Raw genomic sequence first — 26,336 nt, forward strand, 5'->3', positions numbered from 1 at the left:
TTTATAATTAATAATTATTCGAAAATGTTACGTAACGGTAAAACGTGCGTCATTTTGCGACACAAAGCGTATGGTATACGAATCCACCGTAATTCCCGCATAAGCTGATTAAACGATACGATTGATGCGCGATGCATATATGGGCGTATCGGTGTTCGTTAGAGATTTCGCTTCGGTAAATCACATGTGAATTACGATCGGTCGGCCCGAAACTGCAAAATTCACGCTTGGAAAAAGATGCGCGCGCGATTATGTCTACAAGAAAGTTGCATCTTGCTTCCCCGAGCAGGTGCGCTCGCACGAGTAAAAACATTTTACTCGTAGCACGAGGAAAAGCTTGCAAGACGCGATCGATAAAATACGAAAGCCTTGTGCAAAGATTCCGACGCGGAATTTTTACGAAATGCTGTTTCGCCCGAGTTATTGAATTTTATATACGAACGTTCCTTTTGTGTTATCCTGCGATAATCGTGTACCCATTGCATGTATGAAAAGAAGCGAGAGGAGAAACTGTGCATTGTCCTCGTTAAGACCGATATAATCTTGCTGATACTGGTTTAACCTACTTTTGATTGACGGCACACTCTTTCATACTTTCGATCGCGCCACGGCGTCGGATATAAAAAATTGCCGCGGCAACAAATTAGTTTGTCACTCACCTCCGCGAAAAATTCCGTCATGAAGTCATCCGCCCCGACGTTGACGGACACATCGTCCGTCACATCGTCGTCGTCCGACTGGGTCTGCAAGAAATACAATCATTTATTAGAAACAAAGTACTACAGCAAACTATATTTTCAGTCTTAAAAATGCTTCTTATTTTATAACTAATACAACGATAACAAGCTGAACAATAAAAAAACTTTTTCAATTCTACTAAATTATATATTTAAGTTTAATTTAAATTTGGTTAATTAAATATTAATCTAATTCCATATCTCTTAGAGCAAGTCTAGCTTATTACATCTATATTTGTTTATACATAACTCGACAACGGGCACCTGGGGCTACTTAAATACCCTATATAGTGTCGAAAAAATAAAACTCATGTAATAATTTTAATGTGCTTCTTTCATTTTTTAAATATTTTTATTTGGTTTTTCCTTACTTTTTTCGGAAAATGTTGAGTAAATCTGTATACATATTGTCCTCAAATACTGACAAATTATAGAACAATCCAAAATATGCAATATGTAATTAATAACAATAAATTTTTACTGGGGTGTAAAAATAGCCTCAGGCCGTTTATGCAAAAAAAATGAGACGCCTGTTTTCGGGTGGTTAAAAATGTTCATACAATATATAGTAATAACATAAATGCGAGAATTTTTAAATAAATGATTAATTATAACTACAGATTCCCGGCATTAAAATTAACGAGTAATAAACAAAAACAGGTTTTTCCTTTGAGAGTCAAATGCGGTTAATTGTGCGGTGAATTGTTATGTAACATTTAATTAATAATTTAATATTTAATACAAAATATAAATCGCATACGTTTCGGCTTTGCTTTGAGCCATCTTCAGCGACGCGGTGATACATAAATTAAAATAACGTTAAACTTTACAAGCACAAGGTGAATATTTAAAACATTGAATGTAACAAAGATAGTGTAATTTTTAAGAGAAAATGCCAGAAAAAATTGTGCTAACATTGATAGTCTGCAAAATATTCAGACTAAAAATGAAAATTGGGACTAACCGACAAAGAGAAGTGAAATCCATTCACCGAACCAAGTCCGGAGGACGTGAAATTAACAAACTGAGTCTTTAGGAAAAACATCGAAAACTGACTAAGATGATTTGTAAGCGGCACACAGTAAAAAATCATGCGTCCAAATGTTAAAATTTTCTTGATTACCCAAGATTAGTTACCTAAGATTTGACTATTATTTCAATGTAAAATTAACATACAACAGCTGTTATTATTTTCGTAACATCTTTATGTGTTATATTAATGTCAACGTGATAACTTAACACTTTATGTATGTCATTTAGAAATTGAATATTATTTTAAGTTCTTTTAACATAATTATTTCAAAAAATCAACACGCCTTAAAGTTATTTTAACATAAACAAAAGTTAAAGTAAACCTTCAAATAATCATAAACTTTGACATACAAAATAATCAAATTTACTACAATCAAATGTTCAAAACAACATTTCTCTTAAGTTGAAATAACTATCGTTTATTCAAATATGTTATATCGACATTTTTTACAAGTTATTTTTACATTATACTTAAAATTAAAAAAACAAATATAAATGTAAAATATAGTGTCAATAAATTAACATTTCTAATTTGTCAACAAGTAACACACGATGAATGAGTTATTTTAACTCAAAATTTAGAGTGGACTTTCTGGGACATTTGAAAAATGTTACGATTAACATTTTATTTTTTACTGTGCGCAGTGGTCAGATATAACACACAAGCACTGATACAATAAACAAACAGATCCGGTTTTAAATAACAGCTGGTTCGTCCGGCTGTCAACCGTTGACTAAAGAAATTATTTAATTCGTATCTGACGAGGAAAAATATCATAGTATTAAATAATCGTGTTCGCAATATCCTGATTGGAATCAAACGAAGCCTGATTGTTTAGAGATTATTTTCGGATATTACGTAAAGAGTCTGCTTTATTAATTAAGACTAAAGCAGACGTGATTTATTCTTATTTTGTAAAAGCATAAAAGTATATATTATATGTACGATTAATTGGTTTCGTCGACGATTGCACTGATGCATATGTATTGTGCGTACACAATCTCTTATCCTGATAAGAATGACTTCCTCTCACATAACATGATATAATCGCTTCCATTCGAGCAATAATAATCTTGCCTTCGATAGAATAATCTTGTGCGTTGTAATAAACAAATTATTGTTGTAACATACAAATCTAAATTTGAAAAATATTACTTTATTTTATGAAATCTCGCTTGTGCTTATTGTCTTAATTAATTAAACAGCAATTTTTATGAATTACTGACTAAATTGTGACAACAGATTTCACATGCAAGATTCATAATAATTTACAACAAAGTTATGCAACATCGAAATGTTATATTTGTAATTAAAACGTTTTAAATACCAGTAAAATAAATCACTACATATTTTCATCTCATTTTGTCTTATCTTCTGCATTATCTTATCTATACCGTCTGTTTTTTACGTAGGTTATTAGATTATTATCAATTGTATTAATTGTCTTAAAAAAATCATCAGCTACTTTGTTGACTACTAAATTATTCAATTCAAATTGTTAAAGATTAATTAATTCAGCAACTAAATCAATGACTTATTGCTGTTTCACGTTATGCATATAAAACTAATCTTTCAGATTTTTTAATTTACTAAAAGGCCACTATATGTAAATATGTCATACAGTCAAAAAATTTCGATTTCAAGTATTTACATACTTTAATATAATTTAATATAATTATCTAAATTATAATATTATAATTTAGCTGATTATATATCAAATAATATAAAATGTATCTGTCATTATATTTGTTTAAAGTTTATATAACAGTCGTAAAAAAAAGATGTATATAAGTAATAAATTTTAGATCCAATCGATTTATTTCACGTCACGTTATAAAAATCCGCATTTATAAATAAATAAAAGGATTATTTCATCAATATTATTGATGAATATATATAACCTTCCTGTAGCAAATGTTACAGCATAGAAGGTGCAATCGGCTGATCGCTCGCGGGAAAATTTCTTTCATTACCGTCAGCCACAGTAGACTACTGAGCTTTCTTTCATTATAAGTTTAATGCTGTTATATGAAAATGGAAATTCCGCAGAACAAAGTATCTACAGAATGTCATTACACTGTTCTTGTTTCTCGCGGAAGATTTTAAAATAAATATTAATCAAAGTTAGAGATTATTACATAATATTATGAATTTTTTAAACTGTTGCTAGAATACTAATACAAAAGTTGCATTTTTATACTTTCGAATACTTTAAGAAACAAAAGTGATACGTAAAGAAAAAAAATGTTAATCCTATATCACGCTAAAGTAATTATACCACGGAAGTGATTTTTATATCAATTTATGCCATTCTTCCATTCGACAAGTTATATTTTATTTTATCATTATTTTTACATGATGCCATTCATTAGACACGAAGGACGGAATACAAAACAGGATAGAGAATAAATAAGCAAACGTTTTTTATTTTACAGGAAGCTATAAAAATGATTGATGTGTAGCAGTTTGTATAATCCGCGTTTATATCACGGCAATATGCATAAAATGCAAACCATAAACATGTATTGTACAAAAATGAAATTAAATGCATGTTTTTGTAATGAAAAATCAAATATATGCACTAAATAACCTGTACGTCATATACTTTTTCTCTCTCTCTTATGTCATATGTATACGATAGACCTCTCTTATACCGACAATTAATATACATAATTTTTCTCACGGCACAAACGCACGCCGTGCGCCTGTCAAATTCGCGACCGCGCTCGTTTCTCGATCGCCCTAGTTGTCGTTCGAGCGTTCTACGTGCGCTTAATCGATACGGTATTTGCATACAATTAAGAAACGATTATAGGCACCGCGCGCGCGATAACGCGGTGCGACAAGAGGGCCGAAAGCGTATCGTCATTCGTGTGTCGTTCTCCCGATCGATATCGCGTTTCCACGCCGGCTAGATTTTCACGACGAATTTCTTTCGCCGAGCAGAGAATTCGACGGCCCGATAACAAGGGTACGCCAACATCGGACAAAATAACGTTATCCAAACAAAGTTTGGCGCGACGATCGAACGCGAAACACTATGCGTTTCTGTTTCTACGACATACGCTAGCCACGATTGGAGCCGATATAAATTCTGGTGAGAATCGATGGTGAGATTGCTACAAACATAAACGCGAATATAAATGTTTATCCAACAACGGAAACGCGAAAATTCATATAAAGCGGCACACATGCCCGTATCTGTATAGTATTACAGTTTCACATTCATTGGCACGACAAAACTTTTCGAGTCACGTAGGTGTAATTACATAAAGTATTTAATTACAAATATACGTTTTTCAACAGCCGAAATATATAAAACTTTATATATGTAGCATCCCCCGATAATTCAGGGGATACATTTTATTAACAGTTTAGAATTCCGTGCACAGCTTGCATTTCCGGCGGACGCTCGCTATAAAATTGATATAATTTCGACATTTCATTGCAATCTTTTTTGTAGTTACGTATGTCTTGGATTGTATACATTTATATAGATGCTATCACACGTCCAACGTAATTTTCGCGCGATCGATCAGCGTTCCCGTTTCAACTTGCGCCGTGCTAAGGTTGAATTGCACCAACAGAGTCCGGGTTAACTACCCTGGTTTAGCGATACGCTGTCCCTTTCTGGATTACAGTGCTATGATACAGACAGATCAAGACAATCATGTTGAACTAAATTAACTAATCGGCATTTGCTGCAGTGGGATTTATATAACTCATGCGATCCAGTTTATATTTACTCCAAATTGCAATACATTCTATCTATGAGTGGTTCATGAAATCGGTTTTGCTCTAAATTGGTAAAATAATTACGTATATTGAACTAGAAATACGACTAACATATTTATATAAGTGTTATATAAACATACACATCTATGTAAAATACATTTCCATTATAACAAAATAATTTAACAATTTAACTGTTTAAATACTCGCATTTTAGTATCATACATTTTATGCGATAATAATAAACTTAATCAAAAATTAAAACCCACACAATTTCGACGTGAATTCAGATTTCGGTGTGAAAAATACGCGATTGATGACTCTATGTTAAAGTTCATTCGCGATAATGGAGAGAAACGTAAATTATTTCCAGAGAGAGTGAAATATTTCCATATATATTTGCATTGAAAGCCGTTCGAAAATTTTATCGAAATTACAATCGGATCTTTAACACATTATTTAACCTACTGCAGGTATGTTTATGTAACACAATGTCATTATGTTCTACATAAACATACCATTACTGGGATGTTTATGTACGACAATGTCTCAGGGGAAAGACTATTCATGAATCATTTGATAAAATTGAGCTTTTTCTCCGAGAGTGTCGATTTTTAAGCGAACAATTCACCGCGTTTGTTTTCGAACGTAAAGAATGTATAGCCGAAGGCGTGAAGTGATTTGAAGTGATTAGCACCAGAATCGTTATGTAAACTGTAAGCATGTAGTAGGGATAACCTTCACGTACGAGTGAAATCGTCTAGAGAGTAAATGCGCGCTATCGGGTCAAGGAAAAAGCTGAAGAATGAATTGTCCTTGCCGAAAGGACGAAACGTGTCTCGCGACGCGGAAAATGCGATTACCGCGCTAAAAAAAAAACTTCACGCACATAGTACCTGCTGCTGACTCTTTTAAAAAACGCGTCATAAAATTTCCCAAGTTCATTATTAATTGCATCTAAAAAGGTCTATAATAGTATTTAACACAATTAGGATTGGCCAGTCCCTCTAATCAGAGTCCGGCCATACGGTAGCAACTTTTGATTGGTTCGCCATTTCTTGACAAAAACAAGAGAAAGAGATAGAAACAAAGAGAAAACGATAGTGATTGTATATCCTTCTCTCTCGCAGAATTTTGCCAGAACTGCAAGTTGGCCAAACTTTGATGATTAGAGGGACTCTAGCCTGGATCATACATAGCGTGTCCTATACTATTTGTTAATTTCAACAGTTGAGAAAAGAATGCGAAAGAATGGTTTAAAGATCAAGAGTAAATTAGAAACAAATTTGAAATTTCTACGTAAAAATATTACAATAAAAGATAAATTTTTCGAACATTTTATATAATCTTAAGTCTATATAAAGATACGGATAGATGTCAAATAAGAAACGATATATTTCGAAAGAAAGAAGAGAATTTCGTAGGTGAGAGTCGTGTTGCAACCGGCAATGTGTCAGAAGTCTTGATAGCAAACATAAAAGGTCGCGACATAGATATCGACGGCGACGTGACACACGAATCACAATTGTAATAAAATAACTCACGATCATTTTCGAGAAAGAATTATCTCATACCGCGCGCGGAAAAATGTCTTCGCGAGATACGTGCTCTCGCCCTATCTCCTCGTAAAGGAATCTCGGTTATTTATAAAAGATGCTCGCATTTTTTACATTTCTTATGCGGAGCGGCGGCGTCGAGACGTCGCCGACGATAATAGCCGCGCGCTGTGAGTGGGATGCAAATTTAAATTTTTTCCATTTCAAAATACAATTCATATCTTACGCTGGAATATAACTCGGAAACTATATTGAAAATTTAATCAATTATTGAAAATGAGAGAAATAAATAAATATACGAGCCAAAAGCGGGTGGTAGGGCGAGGATGGTAGGACCAAGAGTGCAATCTACAATCTACAAATGAGAACGGACATGTCGTTCTGGTTATTCTCAATTTGAAGAGTACACATCAGAAAAAAAAGAAGTTTAAAACTTTGAATTAAAACTTATACATGTACTCATGTATACGCAACAATCTTCAGTTACGAATAATTGTTATTTTCGTACTAAAGAAGAGTTATCGTTTTAGTAAAGTCGTCTACTTTATATCGATTCTAATTATGAATAAAGTTAGGTATATAATTAGTACGATATCTTTTGTATTAAGCTCGTATCGTTGGCCCCAATATTCTCTCATATTGCTTTGCATAAAACGAGCCTAATATTTATTTTAATAATCTATGATTTATAATCTTCTTATAAAAATTTCAACTTTTTCAACTTCTTTTTCTCGATTCAACTATGTAAAATGATTTCATTCAAACAAATTTTCTTCGTTTAACACAATAATCTTATTTCAAGATTTCCACGTTTAAACTACAGATATTTTCAAATCAAGAATATTCCTTTTCTTCTCTGTACGTTTAAAAATTTGGATATTCCTTATTATTTGCATTTGGGACTCGTTTCATCGTATTTCGTGGTACGCTACATTACAATTACTTTAATTCTTTTTAAATTAAATAAACCCTAAACGCATGTATACTACACGTCGAGCATCTTCTATAAAAAAAATCGAACGATGTAAAAAAAGCATCAGGATTAAAAATTTTGAACGCATTGTAGTCCATCACATATTCTACTATAGAAGAAACTGCTCATTTTAAAAGTGATTACAACTTTAAATTTCAAAGTATAGACTGACAGACTGATGTATATATGGATATCAATTTTAGATTACACTGTGAGGATAAAGATTCAAAAAATATTCGGTAATAATAACAAATGGTTGCTGTGATGACAACGTGAGTTAACAATAGCTAATGATGACAGAAACGAGGAAATCCGCTGGATGGTAACGTCGGTCGGTCAGATTTTACGCCCATACGTGCTTTCCACGAATGCCACCGACTAATGAGTCATCATCGGGTATCAGCTAGCATGATACTCGATGCGTGTCATGCATCCTTCGCGAGTCAGAGAACCAGACGGCATTAATTGAGAATAAAGAACAAAAAGAAAAGTCGGTCGAATAATTTCCGCGTTCTCTCTCTCTCCCTCGTTATTTTACCATTGTTACTTACTGCATACGATGTAAAATGTAAACTATAACAAATAAAGCTGTTGGCTTAAAACATTCTACCGTTTCTTTAGGAATAATAATATTATATGTACTATATTGTGGACACAAATTTGTCCAGGGATACAACAGAAAGTCTTATAAGATAAATTACAATGATAATGAGAATATTCAATTTCGTTTTGCATTATTTGACAACATTTCAAATGACCCGACGACACGAGTGACACGACAAACTAAAAAAATTCGACGAGAACAACTCTCTCAAGGTCTTCGAGTCAAGATATCGCAACATTTTACGTCACTGTCCATTTCCGTTCATTCATCAGTGATGTTAATAACGTTTCGCGAATATCTTTGTCCGATATCGGGCAGTCATATTTTGATTCAATCGATACGTTTCCTGCTTTCAGGAAGAACACGGAGGAGTAACAGGAGCGCTTCGCGTATATATTCGGTGTCGTCAACGATATACATTGACAGGTCGTGGCTCGGCGCAACGATAGAGCGTTACCGTTATCAATTAAAGCGCGAATCTTGCGCGAATTTCGAAGCCGGCCTCCGGGGCACAATGCCACAGTTGTACCCGTGACAATGCGCCCGAATATTCGCGACAAGTGCAATCTGCAATCGCGCCGCATTTATGTGACGAATTTCGTTGCATTGTACCAACGGCACCGTGGCCACGATTAATCTTTTCATACGGACGCGATGTTCGTTTCAGCTTGGAACGATGCCCGCCGCGTTAATCCATTGAGGCCGTCGACTGACGGAATAATGGAACGCGCGAATTTTTCTCCCCGTACACTTTCGACATTCTTCTTCCACGAAATATATTATTGTAAAATAATCACCGTCGAAGGTGCCGTCGCGAATATTTCGACACGAGGCTCGTCATTTCGAAACACGCTGCAGCGAATCGAGATAACGCGGTTTTCATTGAAACATCATGGGAGAGCTCTTCAATAGACGCGCGATTGCCAGCCGGGGATTTAAACCGACCGTGTGGATGTGCGGATTCAATGAATTCGACTTTCGAATGCACTGCAAAACGTACGAGCCTCTTGAAAATCAAACCGACGATCAACTCCACGAAATACGAGAAAAAGAAAAGATCGACGCGGTTACAAAGCGATCGCGTGCTCCGGTAAAATCACGAAAATTACAACAAAAAAATCGTCGGCCGCGGTCCAGTTGGCTCCCGGGAGGATGCCACGCTCGTGTACGCCACGCCGATCGTAACGCGGCGGCCGTGAATGAACGTATAGACGTCATCCTCGCGCGTCTACAACATCCGGGGCGACTGGGGCGACCTACGGCAAGGCTAGACGCCGATCCCGGTCCCGGCAGCGGCACGGCCGGTGAGAATACGTTCTCCATTCATCGGCGCGTCGCCAATAAGTGACAAGGTCGGCTATGGTCGCCATGGACCCGGGCGCGACGCACCGGCTCGACGACGACAACGACGACGAAAACGGCCACCGTGTACATTAAGTACCGCGGGATACGACCGACGGCGACGACGAGATCGGGGGGGCTCTTTCGGCGAGAGTGCGTGCCTCACGAACACCTGTCAGCTCGGACGCCGAGGCGAACCGAGGCGAGCGGACGAACCGCCTGTCATCCGCCGGCTTTCCGTCTCGCGGTTACGCCTTCTAGCCGACGGAGCCGTGTTCCTAGCTACTCTCTTGGCCGCGCGACCGCGACGGGAGACCGGAGCACCGTGCCCGGTGCCGCCGCCGAGTGACACGCACCCGTAAAAGTCACACGCGCTAGGGCGTGAGTTACGCGTGCATCGACGGCGGCGATAACGGCGACGACGAGGACGACACGCGTGACGCGTATGTCGACGGTGCAGCTCCGGTTATCTGGTGCACCAGAGGCATCGTGTACATGTACACGGAGAGAGGGAGAGAAAGAGAGAGAAAGAGATAGAGAGCGACGAACTAGCAAGAGTAGAGTAGTCTCGACCGGATTCACTCACCGCGACGAGGGCCGCTAATCTATCCTTGGTCATGATGAAGGGTGACGAGGAGTTGCGAGTCAGCAAGCGGTGTACGGAGCGGCGTGTCTAGCGGGTAATCCCATTCACGGTTTTATCCATGTACGACGTGCACGTCCACTAAAAAACTAAAGGAAACGACGAACGCACTGGCACCGCGAGAGAGGCACGATCGTAAAATCGATACACTCGCGAACTCGCCTGCTTCTGCAGTGCCGTCCCGACGCGGCGCGCACGCGCCGGTGACGTCAACTTCGTCTCGCAGGTGCGGACGCCGCGCGACGCGGCGCCCCGCGCACCGTCATCCCACCCGACACCTCGCGTGCGGCGAGGAACACGAGAGGACAGGGACACGACTAGAATTTCTGGGCCCTTACGTCATATTTATACTCGTTACGTTCGACGATAAGCGCCAATCCTTTTTGCATTCTATAGTATAATATATATGTTGCTATCGTATTTAAATTAGTTTGTCATTATCTAAAATAAGTATTAATGAACTTTATTACATTCCGGAAAAAAATTTTTCATATATAATTATAAATAAAGGATGATGTGTATAATCTCTGTTCATATGCCTATATAAAAAAAAAATGTTAAGAAGAATAATCGCGAAAAATAATTAGGAAAATAACTTTTACATTGTTTTTTTTTAAATGAAATTGCGATTATAGATTATACAATATTCCGTATATAATCATATATTTATATTTTATGTACAAATATTACATTTTATACATATATAATTAGACAATGTTTTCTCATTTCCTGAAACTTAATTTTTTTGTAAAATAACAATGTAAAAAATATTCTTTACATTTTTTTTAAGTTTTTGTTTTGATTAATTTTCTTGTATATATGAACAAAAATTATACATAAGGAAAAGGAAACATACACAGTAGACCCGCGTATAACAGATACGTTCCATATTATATGAATCTATGTTATACGAGTCACATATTTAGATAGATTATACATATTTGGATTATGTATAAATATAGAAATAAATATTTATAAAAGATGTAAAAGTTTATCGTAAAAAGTATAAAATAAATATTAAAGATATAAACGTATAATATTTTTTATTTCACTTTAAAGCAAACAGTTATTAAAATTTTTCCGTTGTGTCATACGAATCTGTGTTATATTAATATATACGCGTTATACGGGGATCTACTGTTTTATATCTTATATATATATGTATAATTATATATGAAAAAATTATTTACCGGGATTGTATTTTACTGTATCAATACTTTTTTATAGTTATGTATAGTATTTTTTATAATATAAAATAAATGCTGTACAAAATATGGTATTATTACAACAATACATAAAGTATCCATCGGAACGTTTACTTTAGATTTTAGATAATAGCAGACTTTAAATCATGACTCAATAAAATAAAATATAAAGCCACAACTACTGGGTGTCCGTGTCGATGTATTTAATACAAATTATTATTCACATCACAAATGTTTCGATCTGTGTTCAGATCATCTTCAGTGTAATTTATGAAAAAAAAAAAGTATTAAAAGTTATATAAGCATAAAAACGCATTTGCACTTAAATTATGAGGTCTTCCAAATTGAACATGTATATTGAGACGAATAATTAATAATAAGATTATGCAACGTATTTCTTATCTTTATGATCGAAAAAAGCAAAACTGGATTCATAAAATTATACATATATCTATAGGAGAGATGCATATAATTAGAATTATACATAATTGTAATAGATAAAATAAAAATTCAAAATCAATTTCATTTTTTAAGTGTGTAGCTGTGGAAACTGATGGCGCGCATTTTATAATGATTTGTCCTCTGTCGCTATTTTACCATTTTAATTCCAATATTTAATTAATGTATAACGGCTGCGTTTACTTTGGACGCGCTTTCGTGCTGAAAAAACGTCATTCTATCTTTATTGCTCATTATATGTTGAAGAAAAATAGAATTAATGATACTTTCCGCACGAAAGCGTCGAAAGCAAACGCAGCCAATATAATACAATATTTATATATATGTAATGTAAATATTAAAATAAATTATATTTTATTAATTCAACAAATATTTTATCCATGTTCCACAGCTCATCAGTCTCAAAATTTAATTAAATCTGAAATCTTATGTAATAACTGTATTAAGATTTTATCACCCAATTCCAACGTTGCCAAACAATTATGAATGAAAAAAATCCTTAAAAATACTTTCAAAATGTTTGTATAAATCGCTTATTCATGTAATATGCACACAAACATAAATATCTTTTTCGTAGCTGTAAATAATTTAGAAATAAAAAAGTTAACTATGATTAATTAGCTCGTTCTCAACTTACACTTACTACTACTACGTTTACGCGAGCGTTATTACTTCTGTAGTAACTTACGATAATTTCTTCGCGTAAACGGGATTTTGTAGTAACTTACGACAATTTACTCCGCGTAAACGAGTGAATTATAGTAAGTTACTACAGAAGTAACGCTCGCGTAAACGTAGTAACTGTCCTATACAAACAGATCAAATATAAAAACAAAAAAAGCGAAAGAGCAAGACATAGAAATCTAGCGTCCAAAGTTTTCTCACGAAACTTGTCGGCTTTACCCGACAAAACAATTCCTTTCTCTCCTCACATTTCACGTTTAAAACGATTAATTATTTTCAATGAAAATCGGCGTTTCTGCTTGTGGAAACGTCAAGTTTCGTAAACTGGCGCGCGACCGAAATCGGTTACTCCTCGACCGAGCGAGTTCCTTTGAACGTTTGCCGCCACGAGACGAGACCCCGAGAATCCGGAGAATCGCTACTCTGCGTGCACCGCGTTTTTCGCGCAACTGCACTATTCCTGCACGTTCGCCTGCATGGGTGGGGGAGGGGGAAAGCAGGCCGCATGGCGCGCCGAGTGCAGATGTCGCTGACGGCGCGCATTTCCGGTGGCCCGTCCCGAGTCCGCGTCAACCGAGCATCTCGTCGCCACTCGTCGTCGTACGAGTCGCATCTCGCTGGAAAAAAAGACACACGCGAAAAATCGAATTCGATTTTTTCCCGTCGATCTCGATCCCGCGGACGCGCGTCCCCGCGCCCCTTCGACTCGGCGAATCGGCGAGGTGGCATCGCCTCCATTCGACCGCCCAGAGGAACGCCATTGTGAACCATACCGACTGTACGGCACGGTGAGTGTTAACGTTCATTTTCACGTGCGTCACCGCGTACCCGGGAAATTTCGTACACGCGCCGTCCGAGCAGGTACGTGAGTGCGGCGACGATCGCCGGGCGACCGTGATTGTCACGCGCGCGGAAAAATCGCGCCGCTAGCAGCCGCCGGCCGCCGAAGCGGATCGGAGCGAGAAATCCCGGCTTCGCGGGCAGCAGCACGACGGGCGCCATTCCCCGCCGGTGGACGCACCGGTCCTCGATATCGCGACTCGCTTTTCCCTCCGATTCTCACGGCCACCGACCGCCAGCGCGAGCCGCTCGTCGAGCGTACCTATCGTCGCCGCGCCGGCGGCCCTCCCCCGGCCGCGCGACCGAATTCTTTCACGGTCACGTTTCGAACGCGTGATCGCGCGTTTTCCAGCAAGTTCGATCGACGACGTCCCCGGGTCGGTCTCCCTCTCGGACCGCGTCCCTCGCCGTCCTGACAGCCGCGATCGATCCCCCCCGGGCGTTCCCGCGTGAGTGTGCCCGCGGAGGTGCTCCACGAGGCATCCCCCGCGTCTGAAACGCAACCCCCCCCCCCCTGTGCCGCGCGCACGTTGCTTCGCTCGTGTAGCCGCGTGGCCAACATGCCCAGGTACCTAATGTCGTTTTCTCCCTTTGCAGAACCGTGTGTCCCCGACCTCGACCGTGACTGGGAAGAACCAACGATTAAAATGGCAAACGAGCCTGATATGCCCACCTTCAAGTGTGTGCTGGTCGGCGACGGCGGTACTGGCAAGACCACCTTCGTCAAACGGCACTTGACCGGCGAATTCGAGAAGAAGTACGTCGCCACTCTGGGTGTCGAGGTCCACCCGCTGATCTTCCACACCAATCGCGGACCGATCCGCTTCAACGTCTGGGACACGGCCGGTCAGGAGAAGTTCGGCGGCCTTCGCGACGGCTACTACATTCAGGGACAGTGCGCCGTTATCATGTTTGACGTTACATCCAGGGTGACATACAAAAATGTACCCAACTGGCACAGAGATCTGGTCCGCGTCTGCGAAAACATCCCGATTGTTCTTTGCGGTAACAAAGTTGACATCAAGGACAGAAAAGTTAAGGCCAAGAGCATCGTGTTCCATAGAAAGAAGAATCTACAGGTATTTTTATATGCTATAATATTGAGATAATATTATTAACTATATGTATTTTTCAAATCTGTCTTTTTATTCTTTCTTTCTTTTTTTTTACAATTTCTTAATGATGATTCAGTGATCTGTATAAAGTGAAGACATTACACTGTCCCTCTAATCTGAAAGTACTTCCTATTATTGATATTGTATATAATTTACAATAATTTACAATTAATCTTTTTTTTTTGTTGCAGTACTATGATATTAGCGCGAAGAGTAATTACAACTTTGAGAAGCCCTTCCTGTGGTTGGCACGCAAGTTGATTGGAGATCCAAACCTGGAATTCGTCGCTATGCCTGCGCTGCTGCCGCCGGAGGTCACTATGGATCCACAATGGCAGCAACAAATCGAGAAAGATCTCAAGGAGGCTCAAGAAACAGCTTTACCAGAGGACGACGAAGATCTTTAGTTTATTTAACACTGGGAATGGCCTTTACAGAGAGTAAGGCCTATTACGCGGGTGCTCCTTGGTTGTATCGCGCACTCGTACATCATAGAAATCGAAGATTCTTTCTTTGAGAAAAAAAAATACCTTACCCGCAATATTTAGTTGGATGCTTTTATGCTGGACACATAACTTCTGTGAACTTGCATGTTATAGCCTTAAAGATGGGTCGCTTGAATGCGTTGCAATGCGGTATGCACAACATGTGTGTGATTGTGTATATGTGATTTGCACTTGAATGCCTAGATTTTGTAAAATTCTTATGTAATGATGGTGATATATTATCACGTAAATTTGTGAACTAGAAACGGAATAAAGTAATGGCGAAACTGAGGAAACGACTTGTGATACGAGTTCATGGAACATAGCCTGCTGAAGCTGATACGACGCTAATACAAAACAACCGAGAGAAATTCACTGCATTTTCTGATTCGCTCGTTTGTATAGATGTGCGTGCGTGCGTGTGTATGTACATATATACATAAGAAATGGAATTGTGTAAGGCGTGCTGTATGTTAAACACAATCGCGCTAACCCACTTTAAGGCGTATCAAAAGTAGCATTATCCTTTTTTTTATTTTCATTTTATTTTTGTACTTCCTAACAGAAATAGAGTAAAAACTGCCAATTCTGAAAAAGGTACAGCAAAACTGCTATCAGGTTCAGACGAGTAGAACTGCACTGGCACCAAATCCAAGTCGTTCTCTTCATAAGTCACAGTACATATTAGCGATTGGCCGTTCAATCAACCGCTAGAAACGAGACGCTCGGTGCAAGTCACTTCAATCTTGTTACAACAGAACAGGATAACATGTTTGCTCTCGATTGAACACAGGTGTATACAGTAGATCAACATGCAATGGATTAATTTACAAGAAAGAATCTTACGATACATACAAAATTTAATATTAGAAGTTACTGTTTGCATACTTAAGTATGAACAGCGGAGTAAAACTGGACTGAAGTATCATTAAAAAAAAACTAACTTATGCCATATATACACTTTCTTGATAAAACTGCTTAAGAAACTTACTAGTGTGTGAATTGAAAAGTACGAATGTTGAGAGAGCGACCATCTTTCGTGAGTATAAGCGTCTCCCGTGGTGTAGTCTTCTATATTTTAATGAAAAGAATGATTCGAGATTGAAGTGAAACAGATTCGTAGCCTGTTGCGTCTGTCCGTTTCGACGAGGACTGTTTGCTATTTTTATAAGCAAAAGATGAATGTATGATTTGTTCAACTTAAATTATATGAACAGTGGTTTTTTTTCTACGCAAGAAAATCCGTTCTGTTAGAAGTATGCGAAACTGTTAATCTTTCCCTTTGAAATCCTCGTTCCTATTAACTTGAGAAATCCAATAGAGAAAAGTACGTCACGTGTAAATTACACCGCTGAATATCTAACATAGAAAGGAACTAGGAATGACACACTGCAACATGTACATTTAATTCTTGTATACCTCTAATAGTGTTTCATTGTTCTGCTTGAAACAGATTGTATCAGCTGATGTATGAACTTTAATAAATTATCAAACTGTTTTTAAAGCTACAATGCACTCACATGCTCAATGCCTTCGCGTTAATCACCGTATAACACCGTTTTATTAACGTATTGTTTATTTAAATTTTACTCGTACAATACATATACCTTAATGTACTTAGATACGTGAGAATTGAGGAAGGAATGAAAGCAATACTTGATAACATCAATATCTGGGTCGACACAATCATCCTTGTTTTTTGTTAATCAAATCATGATTCACAATTTTGTAATATAATGCATATGTAATATAATGATAAAAATGCGCTTTTTCAATACATATTCAAATTATGTATTCATCATTATATAATCTATGCCAGTGTCGTATCTTGCGCACCTATCAAGTTTTCGTTTCAAAGGAATGTCGGATATTTCGGATAAACATTCATTTGAAAGTTTTGACTGAGATCCGACTGTCTGGGCTAACTTATATTTTCTTTATTACATAGCACAATTCTGCTTCATTCCATAACAAACGTTTATATCGAGTCTACTAATTTTGCTGTGCTTTTTTTTGCTTCTTCAGTAGCGCTTTCTTGCCCTCGAGAAGCTCGTGTCGCTCATTATCCGTAAGCGGTTTCAGGGTGTTAGTGACTACGCCGGTTCCTAGAGTTACCGTTCCGTCTCGCAATGTAAAACGTTGTCCCTTTTCCAATACCATTGGTCTTATCAACTTTAATATTAATCTGCAGTAAAAAAAATGCAGTGAGTGTACAAAAACAAATATTAAAAAAATGAATAAAAATCTTGAAAAACAAATCAAATGTCTTACGTGCTGTCTTCTCCCGGCATGGCCAAATCCTTTCCCACTATCGTACACTGCGCTGCAACATCCCACGTTCTACAGAACATTTGTAATTGTGTCATATTTGCAATCGGTTTTTTCCTGCCACCTTCTTCCTTGGTCAACATGTACACTTGGGCTTCTACATGATCGTGTGCCTTGATAGAGCCAGGTTTGCACATTATCAGGCCTCTTCTTAATTCGTCTCTCTTTAAGCCTCTCACTAGAGCACCGAGTTGATCGCCGGCTTGGGCCTCCTCCAATATTTGATGGAACATCTCTATACCCGTGACTGTGCTTTTAAAAACTTTATTGTAGCCAATAAACTCGCATTCTGTTCCCTTCTTCAGTCTTCCGCGCTCTAGCCTACCGGTAACCACGGTACCTCTACCAGGGATAGAATATACGTTTTCTACTGGAAGTAAAAAGGGTTTATCCAGTTCTCTCACAGGAGTTGGAATATGTTTATCTACCAAATCCAATAACTGCAGGACAGCCTGTGCACCAATTTCGGGCTCCTTTCCTTCGAGCGCACAGAGTGCACTGCCTTTCGCTATTGGAACATTATCGCCGTCATAACCCATCTCGGAAAGCAACTCTCGTACTTCCATCTCTACCAAATCTACCATTTCTGAATCAGCAGCATCGACCTTAAAAATATTGCATACAATTTTAATACTACGTTTATTATTCTCTCAGAGTGTCTTTCGCTCGTATCATATTAATACCTTATTAATAAATACAACGATGTGCTTAATACCAATCTGTTTAGCAAGAAGCAAGTGTTCTCTAGTCTGTGGCATCGTGCCATCCGTGGCGGCGACAACCAGTATGGCACCGTCCATCTGAGCTGTTCCTGTGATCATGTTTTTGATGTAATCGGCATGACCCGGGCAATCCGTGTGTCCATAATGACGACCTTCCGTCTGATATTCAATGTGCGCGACATTAATAGTAATGCCACGAGCCTTCTCCTCAGGAGCATTGTCAATCTCACTGTATCCCTTAGCTTTCGCTAATTGCTTCTCAGACAATACTGTTTACAATAAGATTTTTTGTTAGTTCAAAGTAATCAATCAGCTCTCTCTTATTTACAAGGCAGTCAATCATCTTGTAAACAAATACCTTTGGTAATAGCTGCTGTCAGAGTAGTTTTGCCATGATCCACATGCCCAATAGTTCCTATGTTGCAATGCGGCTTATCACGGCTGAACACCTTCTTCTCTGTCGCATAGAATCTTTGACTGGTAACAGTCGGAAGAAACAGCTGACTGTTCAATTGACAACGTTGCTAAAAAAAAATCATCATATATAATTAAAGTAATATTTGCAATAGTGACAATATGACAATATTAATTAAAAATGTTTTTAAAGTTTTAAAAATTAAAAAAAAATGATAATGTTAATTAAAAATAGTAAATTAATAAAAATATAAATTTTAAAAATCAGTAAAACCACGTGTAAATATCATGTAATATAAATATCACAACTTTTATTAAAAGATCAAAGCGACGCGCATTTACGAGCAAGTTTTCACATTTGACAATTTAAATGTTTTTCATGCAACTATCGTGATCCACGAGTCGTTATCGGCACAACTCCGGGGGCGATTAATAGATCGTTGACAACCGTTTGCTTACGCATTTCGTCAGTTGCTTCGCGAAGATAATCTGCTTGAGAGTCTGCCTCAACACTGAAACAAAAAGATAAATTTGCGTGACGAAAACGAAGCACTTTGCAAATATCCGCACCTAACCCTATTTTCCCTGCGACACGATCACGTTCGATAATCGGTCGGAGAGGTTTCGACAGCAGGGCCATGCACAGAACGATCGGCGAAGATTCGCTTTAAATATCTGTCGCTATCGTCAGCGTGGACACGTCCTCGTGTTTGGTATTTTGTTCTTACCGGGACTAAAAATCGCCCTTGTGGAAATAAGCGCCATGTTTCTCGTGTAGCGATTCCACAGAAGTTTATGAGCGATCGGAGCGATCCTAAAAACGTTGGAACGTGCTGAAGTAGCCGCCGGGGGGCCGCCGGACACCGTGGCGGAAATTTACGGTATATGACGAGAGACGAGAGACGAGAACTAAAAAAACGTAGAAAGCCAAAAGCCGAAGGGACGACGCCACATATATGTATGTACTTAGGCTGAGTTTCCACTGTGCGCGTACACACGTCGCATCATTTGTCGTTAACCGATCTAAAGGCCATTGCACGTAACAAAGTTTTAGTCTGATAATAATATATAACATATATTAGACATATTAATGATATTTTATACAGATATATTATGATTATTTTGAATTTGTTAAGGCCATTGCACGTAACAAAGTTTTGTCATTATCGTAAGGCCGTAAGAAAATAGACCAATCACAGTCGATTATTCTCCTTGAGCTCGAAGAATAATAGAGTGTGATTGGTCTATTTTCTTACGGCCTTACGATTATGACTAAAACTTTATTACGTGCAATGGCCTACAGTTTATTTAAAATAAAGCCTATATTGATGTATTCTTTTTTCTTATTTTGACCCTAAATTCAATCCCTGAAGTATTGACATATGCTATATGTACATGTGTTATTTCTCAATAATTTGTCTTTTTTAATTGCTTTATTCGTAAGATTTTTATTCTTTATTATCATGTAAATGTTATCAAATATATTCAATGCAAAAATTATAAATTATTTCACATAGCTAGATATTGATGTGCAATAATAATGTTCTTAGTTTGCAACTATAATAAATAAAAAGATTACGATGGCTTTGACGAAAACAAAAAATAATAAGATCTTGTTCAACCATTTTCAACGTTTTTATTATATATATATATATATACAGTATATATATTTTTATATTAAATAATATCCTGGCTACAAATTGTATCATAACGATTACATAAATTTCCACATCATGCAGATTATGGTAAGAGATACCTACACAGATGCTTTTTCAAGAAGATACGATCGCTTATTATTACTTGCTAGTTTCCAAATCCATGCACGTTCTGCGTGACTTCCGACGTAGGCTTTTGCAATCTGTATTTATAAACGATATTCATCGGCACATGACTAGAAACCCACAGCTTGGTTGGCTCGATATCGTCCTACAAGATCAGCGACTTGGCGAGCACTCTTAACAGTAGGAAATCTGGCCTCACAAATTCTAATAGATACTGTGTATCGGGCAAAGATACGGATTTATAAATTGTTCGCGAGGAAAACTTTCCTATATTACTGATTCTATTTTAACGTGCAGAAAAAAAAATTGCAAATATTTTTTGCAGAAAAGGTTTTAATTTTAGATCTTCCGAAATAATTTTCTTCGAATTAGAATGTTTTGAATTGCATGGATTTTTTATTCATTATATATAAATTCAGTGTACCTGGGAGACTTGTATTTATCTTCCTGGTGTTCCAGAAAAAGGTCTTATGTGCCCACCGACCTTGTAATAGTGCAGAGTATCAGGTACCGTATGCTTGCAGGCGGTACATCCGCTCCACCACCAGAGCCAAGTACTACCAGATCTAATGCTAATCCCGCTGCCAAGGAATATGACTCGCGGTCCACACAGTTTTTCATTTCAGGTCCTGGCGGCCTGCCTATAAATAAATTCATATGTCAGTATACATTATATTAATAATGAAACTTATCTTGTGTATCGATAGACAATTACCAATCTCAGATAATAAAGCATATGCGAGATATGATGTCTGTGCGCAGTTCCTTGATACACAAGGCCAACTCCCATTAGCGCCGCTACTTGGACATTCTGTTGTACATTTAATTCGATACTCGTTGGTGGTAGGAGCGTTTCCACGTGTAACGATAATAATTTAGTCATAGATACGTTCATCATGCCACGATGCGTCGCTGATAAGCCCAGCAAAAGTCCAACGCTATAGTAGCTTCGTGACAATCGGCTAGATACTCGTATGTACTTAAAGGAGCTAAGTTCTTCAGATGTCCGTTTAAACCGAGAGCCACCAGAAATCCTGAGTGTTCTACCCCGTATTCATCCTGTTGCTGTTTATTGTACACTATCCATGTCGAGTATCATGTTCGCAGAATCCGCCGCGGATGAATACACAGGCCCGCAGCTATGCCGTTATGAAACAGCGGCCACAGATTCATGTTTGGCGGAATGTCTATGTGAGTTAACTCAACGGTCGTTCCACGGGGCGGTGCTTTGCCTAATGAAAACGATTAAAACAATTATACAATTTAAAAAATTAATTCAAACCATGATACGTAATCATACCAGTTAAACACAATCGTGGAATAGGTAATTGCTCCATTATCATCGGGGTGGAAGTTCTCAATGTAAACGTGCCTCTATAGCCACAGGCCATTGTTCTCGTGCATAACATGAGCAAGTGCCTTTCCTGCTCCTCTATAAACTCGTGATCGCTTACGTTCGATCTTTGAACTATCCTCATTGGTTTCGAGGAATTAAGCAACCTTCGCACCTCAACAATTTTATGATCCTTACCCTGGTAACATTTCCATTGCAATTCTGCTGTAAGACTGCACGAAAAGTCGTGCATTAACTTTCGGGCAGATCATGCGTTTTCTATTTCCAACTTTGACTATTTTTCTGTTGGCAGAAACTTGCGCTCGTCGTAGTGCAACAGAATTGTGGAAGATATGTGTATGCATTTACATATAACAGAATAGTGCAAGAAATGCGGCAGATGCTCGCGCAAATCGCAGTGCAACATAATCGCGCCAGATTTGTAGCATCGCCTACTGCTTAACTGCTACCCATACAGCACAAAATATTTTTAAAATATTTTTTAGGAAGATTAAAATAATTTACAAAAATATTTTTTATATTTATAGCACCGCAGTGGTGTTGGATAAGCCTTACGTTGCATTGCTGGCGAAGATATTGTCGCGAATGTCATGATTTTGCTTCGCCGGAGGCCTGCTTCTGCTTATATTATATCCCAACTGAAATTTACTTACGAGTTAGTTTTACCATTATGCGCCGCCTAGCGGCATCGTTGCAAACTAGCAGATACTAGCACATACAGCAGAATTCAACAAGAATTACGACAGATGCTTGCGTAAGAAGTAGAGCAGCAGAAATACAAATGATTTTGGCAGAATATATACCGTACATCTGATTTATCAATCAAACATTTTTCGAAATTCGTAACGCCAAAATGGACCGTATAGGCGTATAGCCTACATCTTACAGCACGAAACTATAACAGTTTCACAATCTCCAGTTAACTTACAGTAATTATTTCTATAAATATTTATATATATAACATATATTAAAAACAACTTTAATAATATTGATGATAATTATTTACACTTTATTTCAAAATATTTATTATAATCTTTTAGATACTTTTATTTTCCGGACATTATAATATTTACAAAATATTCAACGTATATATTTTCAAAATATTTAAATCTTTTTTATAAATATTTTATAAATATTTTATAAATATTTTGTGCTGTCTGGAAGTTTAGCGCGCTCGGCTGTTCTTTTTCTGACGGGCAGATGCTTGCACGCTTTTTTCGCATTTCTGTCACTCGGATCTGTACGGCAAAAACAAAAATTTAAGCGACATACACTTGTGAAATTTTGCTGCAAATATGTTTCAAGCGTCTAGCACACTCGACTGCTCTTTTTCTCACGGGCAGATGCTTGCACGTTCTTTTCACGTTTCTGCCGGATCTGTACTCAAAACTCTGCTGCAAAAAGCAGTCAAGTGTGCGTGAAGTGTCTAACGCGATTTGCTGTTATTTTTTTGTTGGGCAGATACTTCCATATTGTTTTCACATTTCTGCTGCATGTTTACTTTTAACAAATAGTATAAAATTTCACAGTAGCTTCTTACAGCAGACTACTACAATAGTACAGTAAGCACTCGTTAAACACAGATATTATGCACTTCTGTCGCAATTTTTGACTGCTTTCTTACGAACTTCTTCGGGACGTATCTGAACTGTCCAGGGTACTAAATCGTAACTTTAATATCTATCGAATGAAACAGAGCGCGAGTTATAAGCATTGTAAAAAGTATATGTACCTATGTCTAACATAGATTACAAATAATATTGCAGAGCATTATATGCATGAGAAGAAACGCAAAAAAATCTTATGATCATATACCATATCATCAAATTCCATGCCGTCGTCTTGTTCATCCTTTATCGCAAAATACCTCGTTTCGCCATCGGATTGCAATATCGATGATGGTTTTAAATGCCTATCTAACACAGCTAGGTCTTGGCGATCTATGAGTTCGTACACCTAGCTGGATAGGCCAATTCGACGGTAGACTTTCTCTACACCTGTGCATAATGTCTTTTATCATCAAGGATACCGCAGGCGGCAATGTCTCGAGGTCTTCTTTTCTCATACCTAGGATTAAAATATTGTTTTATATCTTTGGGAAAGGGATAATTTCCATAATACTCGATAACTTGCTGCAGCGTGAGCATACCCATCTCGTGATATAATATTATCCTATCCGTTGTGGGTTTCTCTAATTTCTTCAGTATCTCTTTGTCATGCATTTTTGTTTCCGCTTTCTTGAAGATCAATACGATTTCCAGCAGGTACAATTAATTTTATATATTTCTCCATTTCAATTACATCAACACGATTTTCATTTGCTATAAGCGCGATTAGATACACTATATTTCTCGTTCTTGGATTAACATGACGGGAATGCAGTTACATCTGCTCCATCTAACATGATATTTAACGTTTCAAATATGCCTGGTGGTTTCCGAGGCATGTAACTTGGAATTGCTATTTTCTGCAGGTCTGAATCATTGATTTGAGACTTCATGGACTTTTAGATACGACAACGAGGGTGAATCAAGGAAGTAATGATGAGCGTACATCTCGAATTTCAGATCTATATGCTTAATTGATACAATAACTACCCGAGCAACGGCAGATTTTCCGAGAGAGATATAACGCTGTTTAATTTCAATTCTTCGTACAATAGATGAAAAGAAAATAAAATTAGTGGAAAATGTGGAAACAGGACGGCTTGTACATACATTTATTTTTCCAACACGTTACTCGATTCTGCATTTTGAGACGTCGTGCGGAGAAAGTTTGATATATATCTTCTGACCCTTCAGCACATTTAAGGCAAAAGTTCGAGAATTTTTATATTCGTTCGAATTTAATATGTACAACCAATCATCCGTAGATCCACAATTGCTAGTCTTTTGCTTTTTGGGTAGCACCATAGGGCTGTCACGTTCTGTACACTGATCCTTTTCGTTGTTTCGCATCAGACGTAATTTTTCTACATCATATCCCAATAATGTGAATAGAACTATTAGAAAGAGATCCCATTCTTGCGCCGGCGAAAAGTGATCTTGTGGGCCTGGAGCATTTCTAGCGCCGTACCATTTAATCAGCAATTGCATCGCTAAATCTTTTTTAAGAACGCTTCGTAACGTATGTAAACATTTAGCGACTGTAAAAAAAAATGTTATCTAAACTAATTATAATATGTGTGTACAAATAACTAATTTAAATTATTTGCAATTCTTGTAATAAACTTATTAGTTATACTTATATATCAATAAAATCTTTTTCAGATTTCATGTACTTACCTAAAGGCGATGTACTGGAAACAGGTAACGTTATACGGAAATATTGCTTATTTCCGCATTCTACGGTTACCTCATTGCCTACAGTTTCTTTCAAACCGAGAAAGTTTGTGTCCGCAGTAATTAATTTTCCAACAGTATCGGCGGACGAGCACAATTACCACCTACGGGACTCAGTAGATGTAAAAGCTTCTTCGAATTTAATTTCGTGCGAGGCTGTGCAGCTCTGAGAAATCAAGGAACTTCGTCTCGGAAATGGAGATCCAAGCTTAGGATTACTATTTGACAAAAAGTAATTGTTGCCCGAAAAATTCGAAAGCATGCCAGAATGTGCAATTTGCCCACGCATGTAACTCCCGTGAATAACGCTATACGTTTGACAAATCCACAATCGCTATCATGTGCAAATTCTGGAAGAAGCCAATAATTCTTTACGTAAGTTATTAAGTTATTTCAATTATCATATACATATCTTATGTTTTAAATAATTTCATGCTTTCTTTTGTATTTTAAATAAGATAAATAAGAAATATGCTAAATTATATAATGTTTTTTTGTAATAATTGTAATGTATGTGCATCAATATGTACTAACCGATAAACTGATGCATTCTTAGCCACAATGTTCGTTACCATCCCGAAAATGATCTGTTGTTGTTTGTTAGCCCAGTCAGAAATGTAACCTTGATTCAAGGTTAATTCAACGTCGATATGGTTGACAGCTGGTTGAGTCGATAAGAAAGTCGATATTTCTGCAATATCGATCATGTCCAGTGTCGATTCAAGGTTGATTCAACGTCAAAGCGATTAATAGCGCTGTTTTGAGTGCGCACTTATAAAATTCGATCAATTTAGATTTTAATCCTAAAACATATTACGACATTGTTTATGTAAATTGTACAAAATAATTTTATGGACGTTTAAGAAATGGCGTACCGAGTCGAAATTTTTCTCCTATTTTCGACCTCAATGTTCAATATAACACCTACTTTCGACCAAAATATTCGACCTAACACCTACTTTGATACTATAAGCAGTCACATCACCCTA

At 37.5% G+C, this 26,336-nt stretch overlaps 3 protein-coding genes and 1 pseudogene across 9 annotated transcripts in view; 1 reads left to right on the forward strand and 3 right to left on the reverse strand.

Moving 5' to 3' along the window:
• The window catches only part of LOC112457082 (syntaxin-1A), a 92,844-nt gene extending 82,039 nt beyond the window's left edge, over positions 1-10,805 (reverse strand). For 3 of the 5 annotated variants that reach the window (XR_003041055.1, XR_003041053.1, XM_025019960.1), the window contains exons 1-2: positions 10,563-10,804; positions 660-743 (exon numbers count right to left, since the gene is read on the reverse strand). Coding sequence is in view for 2 of the 5 variants with exons in the window: in XM_025019960.1 (XP_024875728.1) it covers positions 660-743; positions 10,563-10,595 (117 nt within the window). In the remaining 3 variants the exon portion in view is untranslated. Of the gene's footprint in view, positions 1-659; positions 744-10,562 lie in introns of all 5 variants that reach the window. The other 2 variants (XR_003041054.1, XM_025019961.1) reach the window with 2 other exon arrangements.
• A 2,767-nt stretch (positions 10,806-13,572) lies between these two features.
• On the forward strand, positions 13,573-16,915 carry LOC112457079 (GTP-binding nuclear protein Ran). Of its 3 annotated transcripts, none has more exons than XM_025019955.1 (3): positions 13,573-13,755; positions 14,405-14,886; positions 15,114-16,915. In XM_025019955.1, exons 2-3 carry the CDS (start codon positions 14,455-14,457, stop codon positions 15,327-15,329), a joined length of 648 nt encoding a protein of 215 aa, XP_024875723.1. In that variant the 5' UTR covers positions 13,573-13,755; positions 14,405-14,454; the 3' UTR covers positions 15,330-16,915. The 3 variants fall into 3 exon arrangements, with proteins under 3 accessions (XP_024875723.1, XP_024875725.1, XP_024875724.1); XM_025019957.1 differs by having other exon boundaries at positions 13,729-13,828; XM_025019956.1 differs by lacking the exon at positions 13,573-13,755 and adding an exon at positions 14,143-14,256.
• A 163-nt stretch (positions 16,916-17,078) lies between these two features.
• Positions 17,079-19,810, reverse strand: LOC112457078 (elongation factor Tu, mitochondrial). The gene is made up of 6 exons (XM_025019954.1): positions 19,600-19,810; positions 19,331-19,383; positions 18,816-18,981; positions 18,419-18,726; positions 17,679-18,340; positions 17,079-17,592 (listed from the first exon to the last, which is right to left on the reverse strand). The coding sequence occupies exons 1-6, from the start codon at positions 19,634-19,636 to the stop codon at positions 17,400-17,402; spliced, it is 1,419 nt and encodes a 472-aa protein (XP_024875722.1). The 5' UTR covers positions 19,637-19,810; the 3' UTR covers positions 17,079-17,399.
• An 864-nt stretch (positions 19,811-20,674) lies between these two features.
• LOC112457086 lies at positions 20,675-26,054 on the reverse strand (annotated as a pseudogene).
• Positions 26,055-26,336: the final 282 nt, after the last annotated feature.

Source organism: Temnothorax curvispinosus, unplaced genomic scaffold (genome assembly GCF_003070985.1).
Source record: "Temnothorax curvispinosus isolate PA1 unplaced genomic scaffold, ASM307098v1 QBEX01007502.1, whole genome shotgun sequence".
Classification (NCBI taxonomy): Eukaryota; Metazoa; Arthropoda; class Insecta; order Hymenoptera; family Formicidae; genus Temnothorax; species Temnothorax curvispinosus.

Bases quoted from the DNA above. Each gene is read 5' to 3' on its own strand.
- LOC112457079 (XM_025019955.1), top strand. From the start codon at position 14,455: ATGGCAAACGAGCCTGATATGCCCACCTTCAAGTGTGTGCTGGTCGGC. The intron at 14,887-15,113 runs GTATTTTTATAT...TTTTTGTTGCAG, and splicing joins ATAGAAAGAAGAATCTACAG to TACTATGATATTAGCGCGAA.
- LOC112457078 (XM_025019954.1), bottom strand. From the start codon at position 19,636: ATGGCGCTTATTTCCACAAGGGCGATTTTTAGTCCCG. The intron at 18,982-19,330 runs GTAAGCAAACGG...ATTTTTTTTTAG, and splicing joins CGAAGCAACTGACGAAATGC to CAACGTTGTCAATTGAACAG. The intron at 18,727-18,815 runs GTATTTGTTTAC...TATTGTAAACAG, and splicing joins GACAGCAGCTATTACCAAAG to TATTGTCTGAGAAGCAATTA.